Genomic DNA, 21,817 nt, shown 5'->3' with positions numbered 1-21,817 from the left:
CAGAAAATGAGGATTCTCTTGTCTATAATGATCCCCACTGGAGATGGGAGTTAAAATAAATACCCCATACAGAAGCCCACTTTAAAGGACTTTGCCTGTCTGTGTCTGTCTGTCTTCTCTTTTTGTAGATGAAGAGTCAATATGGACTATACTGTTCCATCAGCATCCTCAAGTCACATAATCATTTTTCTCTCTCATCTCTTCCTCCAGGGTTTTTAGGTCATTTTGCTTGCCGTAGTCATTGTCTTAATTTTATGCCTGAGGCTGAAAATGGGTTTTAACTTCCTTGCAGATCTGACTGAATTTAAAAGAAAGACTTAACAAAATACTGTAGGGCATCAACATGCTGTCATTTAAAACCTCTCATGGTTTTGTGGAATCATTATAACCTCCTAACCCACATTTTTTGTGAATGAATGGAGTTATGTCTGTTTAATCACAAACACAGTCTGCTGAAAACAAGACCTCAAAACAGAGCAATACAGAGCTTCAGGAAATACAGATTAGGATTAAAATGCCATCTAAACTACATCTTATCTCTGATTTCTCCAATGTGATACCAGCTACCTTCCAGCCCCTGGCACTCTGCTGGCACATAATGAATAATTAGCTGCATTAAAAGAAGTCTTACTGATTAATAAGAAGAGGTGCTTGATAAGGCAAGTAGGTAGGTGTATTGCAGACCTGGAGCAACATCTAAACACTTTTGAACAGATTTTCATGCTTGTTAAACAACCCTCCCAGTCCTGGTGGCATAAAAGTGCTTTAGAGTGCATAATAATCAAATGATGTTTCATTAGTTCTGTAGTGTAGCTTTGTTTTTATTTGTAAAAGGTTAATTGAGAAGTAGATTCAACATTTTTTGTCTCACCTGGGCCGTTGCCATTTCAACCTCAAGGGAAAGGAAATCAGCTTGCTGTAGTGATTCCCAAGTTTTTTTTCACACTTCAGGTTTTTCTGGTAACTTGCCAATACACTTCATTTTATATTACTATAAATTCCTTTCTCTCATGAAAAATAATTGCATGTAATCATTACCCAGAACTTATGTATCTTCCATATGGATATAAATTGCTAATAGCTAGAGTTCGCCAGCAAAACAAAGTAGCTATGGAATAGTTGTGTTTTGTTCTTGGGAGAAACTAAATGGATTTATTTAAAGGTTAGAAGCAGGCATAAGAAGAGACTAGAGATTTTTTTAAATGGGCACATTGACGAAGACACAGTTGTGTGAAGGTAGAAAGAGTAAGAAACTTTTGCTTCAAGCTGTGTCTTAGAGCTATGCAAGTAGTATTACTAAATACTATAACCTCTTTGCAATCCTAAAACTCCCTTCACTCTAGCCATTATTTTTCCATTTGGGTTGCATTATGAGCAAATTAGTTGTAAGCAGAGTTTACTACATTTGGCTTATTCACAGTGGATGTCATAGGAACCATTGAATAATTTACCCTAGTAAAACTTGAGACATGCAGACAGTGCTGGATAAAAGGAAATCTCAACTGTGACCTAACCGGCAAGATAAAATAATCATTCAGCCACCCCTTGCAAGAGCTCGGGTCTAAATCGAAGGACACTCTTGTTGTTATAGCTAGGTCTTCCTAATGTGAAGACAGTTATACTGGCATAACCATGCTTATGGTATTATATTCTGTGCCAGTTCGATGAAACTACACAATCTACATTGGCAGAAGCATAAATATGCTAGTATTGCTGTCTTTACAATAGAGTTTTCTGCTAACATAGTTCTGTCAGTAAAAAATAAAAATTGTCCCTCACCGACATACTTATAACAGCAAGAGATTTTTTAAAGTAGGCTTGACCGTAAGGTGACTATGGCCTTATGTGACATGGGCAGATCTAGGATTTTGAAAGGTGCAAGGGAGGGGTGTAGATGGTGTGGTGCATCATCAAATGTAACACAACACCCATTTTTTTCCAGTTACAAAAAAACTAAAAGCTTTACTAATAACCTAGGGGGCTAGGATTATATAATTCAGTTTAAGCAAAAGAAAAAAAACCCACTTTATTGACATATTTTCTATCTCATATGTATAAAAACACAACAAACGAGGCATAATAGTCAAAAGATGTTTCATTAGTTCTATAGTTATTAGAATTAAATGTACATCTCTCTTTCAGATTCATAAAACAAAATCTAGCCATCCTGAGCATCTTGACAGTGTAGCCATGCTTCACTAAGCATTATTTCCACACCTGAGTTAATGCTCACTTGAATTAACATTTCCACACTTGAGTTAGCTGGAGTTAGAAACAGTTTGCAGGACTGTGAAATAGGAGCTATGTTTCCAGGAGCAGCTAACAGACAGCAGAATTGCAGAAGAAAGCATAACTTAATTAATTAAAGCTTTAAAGACCAATAAAAAAGAGAGAGGGTCATTAACGCCCTAGGAATGAAGAACTTAGAAGGAATCAGGTAGATTATAATAAGTCATGAAGCCAGTTAATTCCCTCAGTGCTGCCTGAATAGAAATGCTGCTGCTTCTGTTAGACAGTTGGTTTTAAACTTTTGGGTGACCAGGAATCAAAGGGTGGGTGTAACTGTATCACTGCTCCCCCCTGGATCTGCCTCTAGCCATTACTTCCCAGGAAACCAATCCTGAAGATGCCACTGCTGGGGATGGTGAGTTTAACCACGAAGACATCATGTTACAGACAGTCTGTACATCATGCTACAGACAGTCATGTTGTCACTTTCTGAAACATGTCTGGAGTTTAGTTGAAATGGGTCATTCTTTTTCTTTTCTTTGTTTCTTCTGCTTTACCTCCTCAGGTTATGTATGTTAAAATGGCAAATTCAAAGAGGAAAAATAAAAGTATGCCTGGTAAATACAAATAAGAGTCTCACAAAGGAGAAAACATTTAAACATTGAATAAATGTGTTGTCTACCAGAAGCCAACTAATGTTATAGTTTATTCCTATCACTCGCTGAACCAACACATTCAGTTTTTATAATCTATTAAGTATGTGAGACTGTTCGTTTCAATGTGACAGGTTCAGTTTCATTATTTATGATTCAAATGACCAACACCTTTATTTCATGTATGATCCCTGTGATAAGGGCTGTCAGAGAAGTCAGAATAATAGCACGATGAATCTAGATCATTGTGAACAATTCACAATGATAGGATCAGGAAATTATGTCTCGTTAAGGGATATTAGATTTTCCATTACTGCCGCTTTCAGTCAGCTGTATGAATAAGCCTTATTTAATTCTATCTTTTCCCCCCATTAGTCCTAAGCAGCAGGCAAAAATGGCAGAATATTGCAGACTAATTTTTGGAGATGCGCTACTTATGGATACGCTGGAGAAATACCCAGTAAGATGGTTTCATATTTATCTGATTGTAAACATCTGTATTAATTCTTACTTGCATGATTCTGTTTTAGATTGTTCTTCATCTACTGCTTTATGAGAGAGAAGCTGTGAGGGAGGGGAGGAGTGGCTAAGTAGTGTATGGTATTAGTGGTTTAAGCGTATGATTTTTGATGTGGAGATTATCATGATACAATGAATTATAATCCGCTAAAGCTCAATTGGCTGTCACATCTGTCGTTTTAGAATGTGGGCTTTCACATTTGAAAGAATACTTATTATGGTTATTATCATAGACGTTTCATAGTGAATATTTTATTTGTCTTCTAAAACGCCCTCAGTAGCACTGTTTCGTTTAGCAGTGAGACTACCTCTTGTGCAAACCGTACTTCATTTTAAATTAGGTTCACATTATGGATTACAGAACTGTACATTGTATCATACAGATAGTACTGAGAGCTGCCACAGGCTTATTTTTCTTGTTACAAATCTCTCCTCCTTTCTTCAAAGCTTGAAGCTGGTGTTCCTCTTCCAAGCCCTATGGACTTAATGTATAAAATTCTTGTGAAGAATAAAAAGAAATCACATAAGTCTGCAGATGGAAGTGCAAAAAAGAAGCTCTCTGAGCAAGCTTCTAACACATGCAGTGATTCGTCCAGCGTGTTTGAACCCTCATCTCCTGGAGCAGGTAAAAGTCAAATTCACAAACACATTATGGCCTGACTCAGAAGCACACTAGGGTCTGAGTATGGCTGAGAGTAATGCCTGTTTACATTGCTATGGTAGTGCAAAGATACATCAATCTTGGTCTAGATCAATGAAGCCCAAACAAAGCGAGGCCCTGGACAGACATGCCATTTGAAGCAGGCTGAGTGTCTTTGAAGCTGTCCAAACAGCAAGGCTTCAGACCTTCATAACTGAAAAAGTACTTTAAAAATGGCTAAAGGTCTTCAAAAATTACCCTAAAAATGGGGAACATATTTGATTGCTTCCTTTTAAAGTACTTTGCCAAACTTCAGTATACTCCACCAGTCCTCTGGCATCCTCCAGTGCTCTGGGATTCTGAGCACTTCAAATACACGTCTGTCTACGGACCAAATGGGTTTTGCTGAAGGGAGTCTAAGGTTTGAGGCTGAGGAGACATTCCCACTTACCTCATGACTGGGGCCAGATCCACAAAAAAGGACTGTAGTGCTTGAAGAACAGGACTTAGATGTCCAAGTCCAAACTTGTGATCTGGAAAACTGCTAACCACCTATCCCTGGAAGCACCTAACACTTACTAGCAGCCTCACTTTTCACCATAAAAGTTCCCTGGGCAGCCAGCTCCTGTTGAAGCCCCTTTGGAATCCAGAAATGAGGCAGAAGGGTGCCAAGGTCCTATAAGGCTATGTCTGCACCATGGTGGTATTATACTCTGGCTGGGGCAACCCCCACCATGCCCCACCTCCTTCCACTCACTTGTATGCTCCAAACCCTGAAATATGCAGGTGAAAACATTCCAGCATGCTTGAGGGTGGCTTCTGCAAGTGATTCCTGAGCAGTCTTAGGAGTGTACTTATGGGCTTGGAGCATAGCATGTAAGCAGAGTGGTAAGGCATGCTTATGACTGTCCTAACCTACCCTAAGAGACTTATCGAGTAAACATATGCTGAACATACCTGACACACACCAGAAGGATCAGGCAAAGTGTGCATCTCTTTTACTTATCATGGCTGATTCACAAAGAAAATAACAATCTCCTCCCACTACATTGTCCCACTAACTCAAGTACTAAGAGGTCAGTATTACAAATCTTAAAATGCATACTCTTCTGACAACCTAAGTTGTGGGTCATTTCCACATGGTAGGATTTCTGTTTTTTCTGTTCGTTTTTCTTAAAAAAAACAGAGCCAACATCTTAGGAAATTGCATCGATAAACACTGTGTTAACACAGCATTAAAATTGCAACATCAAGCACTTAAAAGCTAAGAAAAGCCAGAATTAGTGTTTCCTGGGGCCCCATGTGCAAATCCACTATGATACAGTCTCTAATGGTATAATCACAGATTGTTTTTCCCTACAGCGCTCCACCTTAGTCAATAAATGAGTAGTTACTCAATATTTTTCTGTAGCTCCATCACACAGTGTGTGGCTCTAGAGACCTTCTGTACTGCAGTCCATTCACATCCTGCACCAAACAGAGTTATTAATTTTCTCCCAGGCATTTCTCTAATGCTCTCTCTTCATTATACTGGAGTGCTTCACACTCTTCAATGAATCTTTGCAACACCTCTGGGAAGTGAAATCGTATTTATTTTATGGGAAATTAAAACCCAGAGAGATTAAAGCCAAGATTTTGGGTGTCCAACTTCAGGCATACGGGACCTGATTTTTAAGAATCCTTAGCAGTTTTACATGGACACAGCACTTCATATATTAAAAAAAGAGCTCTAATCAACTTCAGCTATAGCTATGAATGCTCAGCACTTCTGACAATCTAATGTCAGATGCCTAATTCTGGACAACCAGAAAATGAGGAGCATAAAATTAGTGGCTGGTTGTAACCATTTGCTTAAATGACTGGCTTAGTATTGCACAGGAACTCTCTGGAAGAGTCAGGGATAGTATCTAGTTCTCAATGACAGTACTTGCCTACAATACCCACTAGATCTTCCTTTCCTCTTCTTGTAGTACCTTGCCTGGCTTCCAGCTTCTGTAGCAAATGAAGTGTTCTACAGACAATGGTTTTCTTTCCCTCACAACCATGATTTTTTCCACAAGCATCTAATACACTGAATGAAGCAGTAGACCAGTGGAAAATGTTAATATTGATATTAACATTTTAATGTGATCTTGTATTTTAAGACCTGTGTCATAATACATAGATCCAGGGGGCTAAATTGAGATTGCACAGGTGGCCTTAATTTTGGCATTACTAAATTTTGAATGTTGTTTGACATTACAATCTTAATGTAGTTTTTGAGATGTATTATTTATACACACACTTAGGGCGTGTCTGTACATTGCCATATGGCAACGTTGCTATGACACCGTGCTTTAGTGCTTCCTTTTGGAAGTACTAAAGCACAGCACCATATGGGTAGTTACTGCACCATGCGTGCAGCGCGTGGGTAAATTTAACCGCTGTGTTGCTGTAGTGGCACACTATACCCAAGGAACACGCAGCTACAGCGACGTAGACACATGTGATCACTACATTACCATAGTATGCCATAGTATGTTGCTACATCATCACAGGGTGTTGTGTAGATGCCCTTAAAGTGTCAATGTAAGGGTGGAGAGAAAAAGTCGCCTGGGTCTAAGTAAAGGTGTATTTTTAGACCAAGGTGCTTATACCTGTGGTATGGAGACTTTGATTTCAGTGCTTACAAGGTTTTTTGCTTGAAGTTAAATCAAAGTAAACTATGCCTTAATGACTCTTAGACTCACTTAAGAAAAATGTCCCAGAGGAGTCTGATACAATTTTTTTAAAAGCTGAAATAAGAGTGTTCACATAATGGCTTGCAATTAATGTACTAAATTGGTTTTGAAACAGTTAAACTGTGAGCTTCTGTGATAGGAAAAGGCTTGTGGCACAGTGGTTTCACTGCCATTACTGATGTACTCACCAAGTCCAAGGGGATCTTTGAGTTTGTGTCTGTGAATTAGAGTTTCACTTCAGCAAAATAAAATCACCACCCCCACATCCTTTCCCAGGAATGCCATAGCTACTATGCTATGGAGTCAAACTCTCTCTCACTTGTTCTAGGCATGCAATCTGGTTTGTTTGAACCACCTTCTTTGGCTTAAGATGCCTTATACCTTGGTATTGTAGGTGTCTGATCCACTTTGTATGCTGCCTTTTAAAGTCAGATCCTCAAGTGGTATACATTAGCAGAGTTCCTTTGGAGTCTGTAGCAGGACAGCCCCCAAGGGCTGCTGTGATGCCTGCTAGTAGCCGCCATGCTCCTGCCTGGCTCCCACTCCATCCTCCCAGGGTCTCACCCTGCTTTCTTGCCAGCCATGCCTTGATATTAAAAGGTAATGAGGGGAAGCCCAGGATGCTCTCTCTCTCTCTGTGCCTGTTTTCTCAGGCCCCACTTGTCATAAGGGCTAAATTCATGGCCTTCCACCCCTACAGCCACGCACATGCCTTGCAGATGTTACTCTGTCCACAGTTCAGTCCTTCAGTATTGCTAGCTGTCATGATTTTTGGCATTGTTCTTAAAGTCTACAGTTTGGGAATGTGAAAAGCTTAGTTCTTGTATATACATAAAAGTTCTGTTATCTGGCATCCCCCAGGAATGGGGGATCCCGGATAATCAAATATTCCGGTTAATCAAATGTGCACCATCTGGTGTACTCCTCAGCATCAGCGTGTTAGGGGACACAGAGGGGGGCCCTGCGCAAGCTGCTTTTTCCCACGCAGGCTGCTTTGCCCTGGGCCATGGGCCAAAAAAATAGTAAAGAAAAACTCAGCTTGCAGCAGCGAAACAGGAACTCCCCCAGAAGTGGTACTTCCGGTTTCGCTTTTACCGCGTTGCTTGGATGCCAGTTAATAGAGTTTTTCGGCAAATAAAGTTCCAGTTAACACAGCTTTTACTATATGTATATAAATATACATAAAAGAAATATCTAAGTTTTTCACATTCCCGAAGCACAGACTTTAAGAACAACGCCAAAAATCATGAGAGTTGGCAACACTGGTCCTTGTGTAGAGGACTCAGCCCTCTTGGCTTTAGCTCCCCTTTTCTCTTGATGCAGACCTCCAGCCCTGGCCCACTAATTTGGGCCCAGCCTGCTCAGCCTCAGCCCTTGCTGTGTCTCTGGTCCCCGGACCCCTCAGCCCTGTCTTGTAATTAGTCTCAACCCCCTGCCATCCCTGGCCCAGGGCAAGGCTGCTCTTGTTTGGCTCAGCCCCCCTGATGTCCCTGACCTTGAAAGGGCTGTATGCTGGGTGACCCTGCAGCACCCCTGTGGTCTCCTGTCCACCCCTCTTAGCCACATCTGGTCCTCTGGTCTAAAGCTTAAATTTTAGCATAGATTCAAGGCACTGCTTCATGACTAAGAGCCAATCCAGATGTTACCTCACTAGAGGCCATAAGCTCTCCTTAGCTCTCTCCTGGGAGCTCCAGGGAATAACTCAGGTGCCTACCAGCCCATCTGCTGCAGGCATCTCACCCAGGAACTCCTCTCTGTGCCCTACGCAGGGCCAGACTGCCTGCTCTGGTTCAGGCCCTGAGTTTATATGCCTGGAAATCATGCCCCCTTTCTGTTATGTGCCTTCCCCAGCTCAGCACAGGGGGTTTTCCCTGTTAACTAAGGACCTGGCTCCCCTCTTGCAGCTTCAGCCCCATACAGCCAACATGCTGTGTCCTCTTAAGGAGACAGGATTCCCCTAGCTTCCCGTTACAGTCTCCTTTCCTCCTCTTCCATTATACCTAAATAACAGTGTTTGGGTCCCCTGTTACAGACTCCAAGAAGCTTTTTGGATTGGCACCAGTAAAAGAAATGGCCCGTTGCTAGCTGTTAATAGCATACAGCGCTAATTTAACAGATTGCATACTTTTGTAGTTTACTCCAGCTGAGATTTTTGAATGGGCCTAAGAGACAGGTGCCCTTTGCATTTCAATCAAAATTGGCCTCCTGGTTATCTCAGGCCCCTTTGATAATCCAGTATCCACTGCTGTGAGTTACCATACTGCTTGAATAATGCTAAAAACGTTCAAATGCACCTTCTTTTTGAAATACCCTTTGAAGCTGTTCGGCTTCACATTCAAGGCCTTCATTGAGTTTCCCTGCCCTACCTTTCATCTGTCCTTCATTGTCAAATTGTAGCCCCTGCCTCTGGCCAACCCATTATCCTAAACTTTATAGCCTACTTGTTAAGTTGTCGAAATCACCCTTGTGCTTTCATATTGTCCCTCATGTTTGGAAGAAGCTCCATATAAGTCTCCATGAAGCTGCTCCTTATTCTCTGTTATATCCTTCCTCCAAACTCACCATTGCTATCATGCCTACAAAGCATTCAACAGTAGTTAGGTTGCTGGTGTGTTATGACTACAACCTCAACACTCTGAGTAATATTGTCTCATTGTTTCCTTGTACTCCCCCAGCCCTCTGTATCCTATCTCCCATTTGTCTTCTCTTGTCATACGCATGGATTGGCCACCATTTAGGCTGATATCATTGGTCTGTTTTTTTCTAATGTTGTACAGTGTCAAGCTGAAAAGGGCCCTGACTGATGGCTGGGCCTCACAGGCCTATGATGATATTTAATTACCTGTCCCTTTTCTCATTATGGTTTTCAGTGCAGCCTTATCTAAAGTGGTAGGGTCAGATCATCAGCTGGTGCAAGCTGTGGTAGCTTTCTTGAAGTCAGCAGGTCTGTGACTTGGGGTCTGCCCAACTTACAGAGGCAGCCAGCCAATTTTGCATGCAGATGATGGGGCTGGCTGCCATTTTTCAGCACTTATCATGGCTCCTCCCCCCCCCCAATGCCTCCGATTAGCCAAGGAGCCCTGGTGGAGAGAGCTGTCTGTCAAATGGTCTCACCCCTCACTGCTGATTGGCTGAGAGGGCTGTCCATCATGTGGCACCATCTCTCATTGCTGATTGGTGGAGAGGGGTTAGGGTTAGGGTTTCATGCCAGTGGCCTCCTTCCACCTTTCTCCTGGGCGAGCTGTATGTCTGAGAGGACTGCTGGTTCCCACTGGGGAGCCAGCATTTGATTTTTAATAAGTTTTTTTTCCCCTTAAGGATTTTGTGGAGATTACCCAATTTTGCAATTTCTGGGAAATCCTCACAATCACAATTTGGGTAGACCCTTATCTATGACAAGTTCACAAGATGAAAATATGTCTCCTAATTTCTCTGGGTATGAACAAACTTACACTTCTAAACAGGAGGAGGAGGTGCTTTGTCGGACCACACTGCAGCTGATATGGCTGAAACATGCACAAGCGTGTAGCTATACATGTAGCAAAGGTGCTCCAACTTTTAAGTTTAAGCCTCCTTCATCCAGGCTCAAAGCTGAGGAGATTTAGCCCACATGTACCACTACAGGATCATGCACATGTAACAATTGCAGTGTAACGGCTGCTGGACACTCCTGTGCTGCAGCCCCATCCTCTTTTGAAGTCACTCAAAGCATGTTTGTCCATACCCTCAAACTGTAGTAATTTGCAGCAGGTTTGTAGACCTGTCCTTATGTACTACTGCTGCTTTTTCTCCAATCTGGAAACAGCTTTTGGACATGAAATTGAACCTTACTTGAAACTTTGAAGTAAAATATTTTTAAATAAATAGGGAAAATGTTGCCAATTTCCATCTGTGACCATTTTTAGCAATAGTGAGTTACCAGTTACCTGGCCTCACTAATGTGTGCTATGGCTTGGCCATGGGGATAATATGCTAGGGCAAATTGGCAATGGTCTGCTCCTTCCTTCCACTTCATAGGCTCTGGGACATGAGTTTATTTGGAAAATCAAATGACTACATTGAGAGATCCACAGCCAGTGACTGTCACTGCAAATCCAGTAAGAATGCTGCCGGCTTTTAGCAGCATGCTGAAGTCCCTTAAGCTATCCCCTGAGCCTGTTGAGCAATCATGTTATTTTTTCAATGAAATGTTCAGACAGAGATATGTTTGTGAATAAAAGTTTGACATTTCAACATCAGCATCTGGAAGAAAATCCAGTCTGGGCAGTCACAGCTCAATTGTGAAAGGAGTTCACATTATTTTAATCAGACCTCTTCTGCGTATACTTAGATCCAGCAAAGTTCATTTAGATCTTCTGTTTCAGTTAAAATTCAGTTTTCAGAGTTCCTCCTAAGAATAACACTGTACAGATTATTAAAGTCGAACCTACAACAGAAATTCTGGCTACGTCCCCACAAGCAGGTATGTGCAGTTTGTGGTGCCTCAGAGCCTTTTGAGGCTCCATGAAATGCACACAGTGCAGGTGATTCCATTTACTGTGCTACACATTTGCAGTGCGGCAGCAAAATTAGATACTGGGAAATCCCTGATCCCTGTATCTAAAAAAGCTATGGTCCGTGACAGCAGAGCGTGCCTCCCAAAACCAGAGCCTGGCTGGCCAGAGCTGCATTCCGGCAGCTGGCCAGGCTCTGAGCAGCTGGATCGCTGCTGCTGGAGCCGCTGGAGGCCCCAGGGTCCCAGGTGAAGCTGCTGAGGCCAGCCCAGATGCTGGCCCCAGCCTCCCTTGCTCTACCTGGGGCAATTTGCCACACACCAGAGCGCACATGCAAGGCCCTGTCTAGGGACAGCTAGCAGCAGCACAAATACATGTTGCTGCTAGTTGTCCCCAGAGAAATGCACATTCTCACTTGTGGGGACACACCCTCTGAAGGCAGAAGGTGAGATTTTGATATTGTAGATGTGTTCACGTACTTCTTTCCCCCTGGGAGCAATCTAATAATAGAATACTATTATTCTATTATTAGGGGACATAATTTTTTAAAAGCAGCAAAGAATCTGCCCTGCCTGTAGGGATTTGGTCATCTTACAATATTTGAGAACAAAGCTTAAAAATCCGTGTTGTTTAAGATTATCTACCCATTCAGGATATTTTGAGGAAACCATTATTATGCAGCTCTTTTGTATTGTTTGGTTTATGTTGCCCTCTGCCGGTGTGCCTTTGCTATGCCACCTGAGTGCTGACCACCATTCACGAAACAGATCGTTCAACCTGAGAAACGTATGTTTAATTCAAAGGAGCTATGCCAGTTTCTACCAGGGGCATTACCCCATTATCTTGGTGCAAGACATTTTGAGAAACAAGGTGCTCCATTTATGATACTTATTTGGCCCCCCTTACTGTGGTATGTGAGCATCTCATGTTCTTGCCTTTGCCTCACAAAATCCTTACAAGATAGAGAAGGGGGCACAAAGAGGTTCAGTGGCTTGCTCAAAATTGGACAGGTGTAGACATTTGAATGCTAGACCATCTTGTCCTAGGGTAGCACCCTGAACCCCAGCATACCCTTTCCTGGCAATATACAATATCACTAATGCATTAATTAGCACATGTAATCGGAACTCCTGGGGAGGTGATATAATTTATTAAACCAACTAGATAGTTGCAAAAAAAAATCTTTATTTGCAAGCTTTTGAGCACACATGCTCTTCCTCTTACATAGGAGAGTGCAGATCACTCTTTTGTGACTGGTAACATCCACTCAATAGTTCTGAACTGCTATTCTGGTGACTTCATAAAAACATGAGGAGTTAGTTGTTTGATAGATTCCAAAGAATAATTCGGCAATCCTGAGTCTGGATAAACCCTTTGAAAGTAGTTTATTTGGTTTGTGATATGAGAGGCAGTCCACATTAAAGCATGGACTCCTGTATAGCAACAGTAGATAGATATATTTCTCATGAATATTTCTGGTGTTTATAATTATCATGTCAGCTGATAATGTTATTGTATTTCAAATATTGCAGGAGAAGCAGAGATTGAGAGCGATGATGATGATGACTATGATGATGACTGTAAAAAATCATCGATGGATGAAGTGAGGACTTATACAGTTGTTTTCTAAGACTGATTCCAGAGCTTGTTGAACTTGCCTTACGTTCCTAAGTATTGGTCTGCCATCTACTGGAGACAAAGCAGTGCAGTTTAAAAAGCACTGCAAACTTTTAAAATGTCTCCTAATAGGCTTGATGTTCTTTTCAGTTAGATTTGAACTCATTAAAAGTAGGACATTGTTTATCTGTTTTAAACAGCTACTTGTTCTACAGCTAACTCTGCGGGAAATTATAACTGTCTGCTTCAGTCTGTATTTGCCATACTTATTATCATTCATTTTCCTGAGCGCTGATATTTTGCTCAACGTTGTTCAGAACTGAAACTAGTGCATCTCCTTCCCTATGGATGCTACAACTCTGTATAGGAATTACAATATCAGCTGAATAATTCAACTTTTAAATACCATGGTACATTCTCATCATGAGCATGTGAAAATCCCAGAAGGCTAATCAAGACTTGTACACATTGTGTCCCCATAAAATTTCATCCTTTCTGGATTTTGTCCTTTCAAGAGGTTTCTTGGCTTTCAGGGTTAATTTCATTTGATAAGATTCAGCTTTTAAAAAGTAATTTCCTTCTCCAGCAAAAGAAGAATTTAAGGGGGGAAGGACAATACATGTGGAATACTCCTATAAAAGTCCGAGGGAGGAGTGGGGGGGGTGGGATTGCATGTTTTTGAGAAAACACACCAGGTAGTGTGCAGGTAAAAATGAATACACCTGAACTGGGGCTTTATCCTGCACCTGTTTTAAGTCAATGGGAGACTTCATGTGTTTGGGCTCAGATCTTCAATAAAAAGTGGCATCTAAGTACTTTTTAGGGTGGTGCTTTACAGTACTGCATAGAAATCCTGCCAGTGAATTTTGTTATACCCAAATCATAACACTTTCCTGTTCCTGTTCAAGGGCACAGCTGGCAGTGAAGCCATGGCCACTGAAGAAATGTCCAACCTGGTGAACTACATACAGCCGGTGAAGTTTGAGTCATTTGAGATATCAAAAAGTAAGTATACTGAGTCATATGAGCAGCACTGCTTTATATTAGGCATGAGTTAAGAAATTGTTCCCTTGTTTTACACGTGGATAGCTCTAACAATAATACTGATTATTTCACAGATCTTTTGCCTAGGTAAATTGTCATAGCTCCATTGTCATCAATAGATCTGTGACTGTCTAAACCAGCTACGGGCCTATCACAAAAATAGAAGAGAAGAGTCTACATAAAGAATCGATGACTCTTTCTTCTCTGATGCATGTGCATAACTCCCACAAAGGGTAATAGGAAATATTCTCCTTTAGCAAGGGCATAGGAGACTTGCATTTATTTTGAGATATGCCCAATTCTTAATGTTCAGGTTTATTTCCAGTTACTGCTGGCACAGCGGTGCAGATATTTATGGAAATAAAGAAATCTTTGCCCTTCCAATATGCTCGTAAATAAACACTATGACAAGCTAAGGCACATTTTGGTTTGATTGATGCGTTCATAAGTGTTCCATCAGAAACAACTAGCAGCTTTTCATTTTGCCTACATTTACCCTCGTAAGAGAGAAAGTATAAACATATGCCCAACCCGTCATGCAAATTCCATCATTTCTGCATCAAACTACTGTATAGAATAGACCATAACTTCATCCCCTGCTGATTTGCACGGAAAATGTCTTGCTGGGAATGCACTTTGCAGCATCCTTAATAAACATTGCCTTTTCCTTTTTAGGAGCAGAACCACCCGCTGGTTACCTGTCCCGTTTCACTGTGTTTTGACAGGCTACAACACCTTCTTGAAGCTTTTGTTCTTGCTTTTGTTAAGGGAAAGCTATGGAATTTTAATTTATAGTGGATTTATGGAGAATTTGGAAGAGAGAGAAGCAGCAGTTATAGATACCTAAATCTCTAGTAGTGATATAAATAACAGCAACTTAATTAGAACAAAAGTTACTCTCCCAAAGAAATATGTTAAAAAAGATTGCCCACACGTGCTCACACACTCCCCTGAAGCTCTTGGATGCATACTTACAAGTTTCATTAGCAATACTAGGAGTTAGGAACACACATCAAAGAGAAAAATATCTCTCCTAGGAGAGAAACTGTATGGGTGAGTCTTGCCAGGCTTTCAGAAAAAAATGATGTTTCAGTTACCCAAAGCTTGCGGGTATAGATTTCTCCCCTACATGTTCTTGCCCCTATTGATTTCTACCTCTTGCAAAGAACATTTCATATACATATTATACACAGCAGGTTTTAATTTTGACCTTTGATCAAATATATTATGTTCTCATTTGATTATACCTAGGATGTTCCTTACACTATAATTAGTGCTGAATTACAGTATAGTGGAGTAAAAAAAAGTAATTACTGTAGAAGTTTTGTCTATCAGCTAGAAAGTGACCTACATGGCAAGGTATATGGGAGTCTCTTTCCAGCTAGTTCTGCTCATTCACTTCTTGGCCTTGAACAAGATTATGAAAGGTATATTAAAAACAAAACATAAAAAATAGGGTGTAGATCGATCCAGATTGATTTTCAAATTTAATTGCCAATTTTTAAATTTAAAAATGTTTGCTTTAATTTACTTGTTGGCAGTACTTTGTTTTCTTTCCATTTTACACTTTTCAGCCACTAAAATGTTTTGTTCTTGTTTCTTTAATTGGTTTCCTAATTGCTAGGAATGTTTCAGATTTTATAAGCAGGTTTATTTTTCCCCTGTAAAAAAAAAAAAAAAAAAAAGAGTCATACTTAAAATGTTCATCTGTTCTAAAGAGATCCAAGTCCGTGGCCTCATTAACAACTCTACCGTGAGAACTCCACAGACTTAAATACAGCATCGATAAATAAGTCACCTATGCAAGCTCTGCACCTATGCACCTGTTAAGCTTTGCACCTATTAAGCTTGTACAATATTGAAATGCTGAAGTGCTTCAACCAGGCTTCATTGTATTTGCAGTTTGAAGTCACTGAGCATGTCTACATGCGCCCCTATAGTGCCATTGTTACTGCACTGTCATTTAGTTCTTCTTTTTTGGAAGTACTAAATGATGGCACAGTATCAGCCTGTATTGCACCACGCCGGCAAAGCACAGTTATTTTTAGCCACTACATCACTCTAGCAATGCTCTATATCAAGGGAGTGTGTTGCTACGGTGATGTAACTGTGGCATCATGGTAGAAGTGCCCACTAGGACTTAATTTCCCAGACCAGTAGCACTCAACCTTTCAGCTCTACAGTCTGGATGAGTGGCATGGGTTGGATCCTGCAGCCAGGGTCAGTCTGCAGGCCAGATCCAGTGTGGGGTCAGCATGCAGGATTAGTTCACAAGTGTTATCCGGTGTACTGGCCCAGCCCCAGACACCAGATACAGCTGTGGAGTGACCTCACACACTGTCACAATCTGATGCATGGGGCTGTGTCATCAGATGCACGGTGTTTCCCATGTGTCCAGAAATTTGACAGCAGGGAAGCACTGGCAGCATTAATAGCTGTGATTTCAAGAGCCACTGCAATTAATACTGCCACCAGTTCCCCCACTGCCAGGTTCCCAAACGAGTAGGGAGCCCGGTGGGACAGTTTATACAGCCCTGTGGGCAACAGTTGAACACCAGTACTTGGATGCCATAATATGCCCTTAGAAGGTGATGTTTGAGCTTCTATTTGGGTATACTAAAAATCTCCCTGGTAACTTGATTTGATGGAAGGAAAATAATGTCTCATTGTTAGAACAGAAGAACTTTGTGTTGAAGTGTCAAAGATTTTATGCTATTAAGATTTAAGTTTTTGATATGATTTCTTGAAAAGCTTATGCACATGCTTCAGCTTGTGCACAGATATAGTCTCCTTGAAATTAATGGGACTGTTCATGTGACTTAATTTTTAATTTTTTTAATGTTTTGCTTTTTTCTTCACATCAGTTTTGTAAATTCAGATGAGGAATTCTGCCAAGCGGGGCATTTATGGCATTTATTGACAAACTAAAACCAAAAAAACCCCCATCCATAAATAATGTAATTGATTACACAGTTTTGTCTAAAGTTGCAGTAGAACAAATTTTCCAGTTAGTTTTACAAAGCCTCAACCTGAGGTGAATCAATTATTTAAAATAAATTCTAGTGATTTGAAGCAATTACTCAAATTGATCTGCTCTGCCAAGAAGCAAAAAGGAGCGTAAATCCTTCTTTTTTCCTAAAATTTTATGTCATTTTTTTTCTCTGCCTGTGTCTCAGTGTCCTCACTGGTAAAAAAATACATAAATAAATAAAGATATAAGGCTAATCAGACCTACTAGCCAAGGGTACTGTGAGGTTGACTTCAACTTTGCAAAAATGATTTAAGATCCTTGTTCAGAAGACCATACATGTGGAGGGCTGAAAAGGGACCTTAAGAAATTATTTACTCCCACTCACTGTGCTGAGGTGAAATTGGTGCTTCAAAGACCCTAGATATCCCCCCAACATATTTTTGTCTAACCAGTTCCTACAAAAAAAATCCAATGAAGGCGGTTCTACAAAATCCCTTGATAGCCTGTTTTGGTATATTCCTACTCTAACAGAAAGTTTTTTCTAATCTCCAACTAAAATCATTTTTAATGCAAATGAATCTAATTTCTTTGGTCCTTCCTATGGTGACCCCGGAGGACACTTAATGACTTTTATATTTTTATGTATTAGAAGTTTTTGGAGGTTTTTTGTTTGTTTGTTTTTTACCATTCCTCTCTCCCTCCAATCTACATTTTTCTATATTAAGCAAATGCAAGTCCATCAACCTTTCCTCCTACAGATCATTTATTTAAACATCTTACCAGTCTTGTTGGTCTCTACTGGATTCTCTCCTCTTGATCTTATTTTTAAGTGTGATGCCCCAAAACTCATCATAGTACTCCAGACAAAGCCTGACTAGCCCCAAAGACAGCAAAATACTTACCTCTGTCTTACATCCAACACACCTGTTAATCCATTTCAGAATGGCATTTTTCCTATTTGCAACAGCATCACATTATTGACTCATGTTTAATATGTTGTCACTACAGATCCAAGACCCTTCTCCGCATTACTGCAGCCAAGACAGATATTACCCATTTTGTATTGATGCATTTGATTTATCTTTTCTAAGTATACCACTTCACATTTGAGATTGCAGGTTTTAAATGTCATCTTGTTGTCTTAGGGCCATTTCTCCAATTTAACAAGATCATTCTGAATTCTGATCCCATCCTCCAGAGTTTGGGCACCCCTTCCAGCTTGATGTTATCCACTTATTTTAGAAGTATAACCTCCAGTCAATCAGAAAATATTGAGCTGAACTCAGCTCAGAGAAGGCCTCTGTGGGATCACAGTTTAGGAGTGAAATATTGATAACTGCTCTTTGAGAAAACTTTCTAGGTAGTTATACTCCCACTTTATACTGGTCTCATTTGGTCATCATCTGATAACCAGATTGCAAAGTGTGACCATGGAGGGAAATGGGTCTTACCAGAGCATCTCCTGTATATTTGGCCTATTTCCCATCTTTCCTTAAGTTTTCAAAAATAGCCATTGTTATCATTATACAGCAGATTGAACACCAAGATGTTCCATAGATGTACCATTTGCAGTTACCAACTTCTGCACTATTAGGGTCATTTTCCTCTTGGATCAGAAGGCTGGGTGATATATTTATCCCACAAACCCTATCACAACACTTTTAAATAAAGTTAAAAAAATGTTGCTTTTCCTTCCTTGGAGTGTTAGAAGTTGAAGGCAGCATCTTTCTCAGATTTTCCACTGAGGTCATATTGAAGTCAAATAACCCTGGAGAGGATGGATATTTGGGAAAAAAAACAGTGGCCATTTCAGGACATCACAGGATTTAAAGTAAATAATCATTAAAAGGAATGTTCAGTGTGGAAGAGGAGGAATGTGGCTGGACATATAAAGAATCAATAACATGCTTCATTGTCATTTTAATAGGAGACACATGATTTTTCTTTCTGAGCTGTCATCAGCCAAAGTGCTTTTCATATCTAATAAAAAAAATGAATGACGTGTTTAGTATAAAGGCTCAGGAAATCTTCCCATTGTGGAACATAAACAGTCTACAGTTTACCTCTCTTATTTATTAGAAATCCATATTCTAACTGCAGAAGGATAAAACTCATGGTCTTGGAAATGCTGACGCCTGTTCAGATTCTCATACCACAAAGTTGCCAAAGTAGTTAAAGTACTATTGGCCTATCTGCATGAACCTCCCTGATGCTGGTAAGGCCATAGCAATGGTCAGGCAAAGGTGAGAAACTTGATTAGAAATGCTATTGCAGAGAAAGCCTTAGTGCCTATAAAGGGTCTTAGACAAAAGTGAGCTGGCTGAAAATCTGACTGAAAGACATGATAATACTTAGTTGTGGGAGAGGGTACAGAATATCCCTGGAGGGAATCTGCTCCATTAGGAATTAAAACCTCTGAATATTATACAGATGGGCTATAAAAGTAGCTAAGTTGTATTTCCTGGACAAAGAGGTTGTGATACAAAGAGACTGCCACAAAGCAGCCAATTCTGATTCTAGGAATTAAGAGGAATAATTTATGTAAGCCATGAGAGGTAGTGGGCCTGCCATACTCACAGCTGGTGAGGCCTCTACTGGAGTACTTTGTCCAGTTTGGGGTACTACATTTTATAAAAAGATGTAGATAATATGGAGAGGAAGCAAAAAAGGTTTAAAAAGCATATCCTTTAAGGAAAGGATGAAAGACCTGCGTTTACTTAATTTACTGAAGACTGAGCTAAGACATGAAAACACTCTTCCAGTACATAAAAGGTGGCAGTAAAATGATCAGTGACCCATTGTTCCCTACGGCCACTGTGGGAAAGAAAAGCAGAAATCAGATTAATTTTCCAAAAAGATGATTTAGTTTAGTTATTAAGAAAGAATTCCTAACTGTTTAGGAAAAGGCTACCCAGGTAGGTTATGGAATAAGAACAAGTTAAACAGATATCTGTTGGGGATGGCCTAAGTATATTTAGTCTTACCTCAGTGAAGGTGATGGGAGTAAAAGATTTCTTGAGGTCCCCCCTTCCCTCCCCTGGCTTCTGGCGTGGGCCACTACAGGCATGTGGCTGCATTTCCGGAATCAAAAGTGAATGTCTGTTCACTTGTGTATTGGTTCAATCTATGCAGCTTAGACTAACCTATGAATATTGACTTGATTCAGACTCTGGCTTTTTGACTGTCTGTACTTAGCCTTTGTGGCAGGGAGAACTCTTTGAAAGTTTAATACCTCTGAGCACCCTGCAGGGATCCTGCTGTACTGTAGCTTCTGATCCCGTACAGCTGTGCAGCTCCTTTTCTTCAGTAAGTGGTAGGGAGTCACTGCTCACCTTCCAGTTCTAAGGAGGGAAAGCTTCTGCCAACTTCAGTCTGGTTTCTATGCAGGAGAGGGGGAAACTCATAAGCCATGTTACCCTGTCTCCTCTTGGTTTTCTAATTTGGTCACTGTGAGCTGGCCAAGCCATTTCTGTGGTACTCCAGCACTTTGGTGACTGCAACAAAATTACTTTAAAGACAGACCTGCCATAGCACAATGTACTTCAGCTTTGTCTCTGACTTGTGCCTTGCCTTTGAGAACTTTAGGAGCTGAGAGAACAGACTCAGATGTAACTCACAGGCTATTTGCTTTGTTTACAGTGAGATGCCAAGATGTTTTGATGGATGAGAATCTGCTCCTCATACTGTAGGAACCTCTAGGCAAACTTCATAGCTCATTATTCATTGGAATGTGAAGCATTATTTTCCCCAAGGGAATCATGTACAAAGCTAATTTGGAAAAAAAATTGAAAGGAAAAATTGCATAAGCTGGAGGGCTTTTGACCTGAGTTTTCCACTGCAGGGTGATGCTTTAATGCATAAGAAGGATGTGCACAAGGAACGCCGCACTGAATAACAAGTAGAGAAGGAAGATTGTTCTCTCCAGTTTGAATATGCAAATTGAAGTTAGTAGTGATGTATTTGGCCCCTTTGAGCCATAAGTTTAGTCTTAGACTCTCTCCCCTGCTCCAGCCCCCTTATGCCAAGTAGAAAGGCCATGAAGGCCCCAGGTCAGTGCACAAGTGGGGACGGGGGTATGCTGAGGCAGGGCTGCAGCATATAACATCATGCTACAGCTCGTACCTATAGGAATGAGGATTGCCTATAACAGGGCTGCCTTAAGCCATTGTAGTAGGCTAGACGTTAGGTGGTGCAGAAGTGGTCTGAAGCCTCCATATCTCCCTAAAATGCTGGGGATCTTTGTTCTCTTCACTGTCTTGAAGAGGGAGAGATCAACACCTCACAATTAGTGCATTGTTGCAACAGACATGATGCGAGGTACTACAGCATTTCTGCAGTGCATCAGCTGATTGCTGCAGTGATGAGGAAGAATGCTCTATTGTGTATTAAGCAGGCAAGGTTCTTTGGGTAAATCTGATATCTTTTATTAGATGAACTCAACTATTTGAGTTGGTCTAATGAAAGATATCAGATTTACCCAACAACCTTGTCTGCCTCTGTCCTCAGACCAACATGGCTACATCCTATAAACCTATTGTGTATTAGCAAGACGAGGAATTCAGTAGAAGTTGAACTGGATCAGATGTTTATTTAGACCATCTGCGTTTACCACAGAAAAAAATGTTCAGAAGGGTTATAAATCCACGGGCTTCAGATTATAAACCAGCATTTTATTGTCTTGAGTAAAGATGCAACTTCCCATATGAACAGGCTTTACCATAACACAGGGTGTCAAATATATGGTCCATGAGCCAGATCCAGCCTCTGGAGCAATGGGATCTGGCCTGTGGATCTCTGGGCTGGCTTTGGCCGTGTGCGCTGTATATAGCATGCAGACCACACCTGGCACCATGCATGATACAGGCAGTACATGCAACCCATGCCCAAGACCCCTGTGCCATATGCAGCACAAGGTCCATCCTGCACCCTGC

The 21,817-nt window shown here is 40.8% G+C and overlaps 1 protein-coding gene across 7 annotated transcripts in view; it reads left to right on the top strand.

Moving 5' to 3' along the window:
- The window catches only part of PLCB1 (phospholipase C beta 1), a 777,970-nt gene that overhangs the window by 578,841 nt on the left and 177,312 nt on the right, over positions 1-21,817 (top strand). For all 7 annotated transcript variants that reach the window (XM_014595092.3, XM_059720212.1, XM_059720209.1 and 4 more), the window contains 4 exons: positions 3,258-3,342; positions 3,849-4,026; positions 12,787-12,857; positions 13,780-13,876. In XM_014595092.3, the coding sequence (XP_014450578.3) occupies positions 3,258-3,342; positions 3,849-4,026; positions 12,787-12,857; positions 13,780-13,876 (431 nt within the window). The remainder of the gene's footprint in view (positions 1-3,257; positions 3,343-3,848; positions 4,027-12,786; positions 12,858-13,779; positions 13,877-21,817) is intronic.

This window comes from Alligator mississippiensis, chromosome 1 (genome assembly GCF_030867095.1).
Source record: "Alligator mississippiensis isolate rAllMis1 chromosome 1, rAllMis1, whole genome shotgun sequence".
Taxonomy (NCBI): Eukaryota; Metazoa; Chordata; order Crocodylia; family Alligatoridae; genus Alligator; species Alligator mississippiensis.
This window is presented reverse-complemented; position numbering and strand designations above follow the sequence as displayed.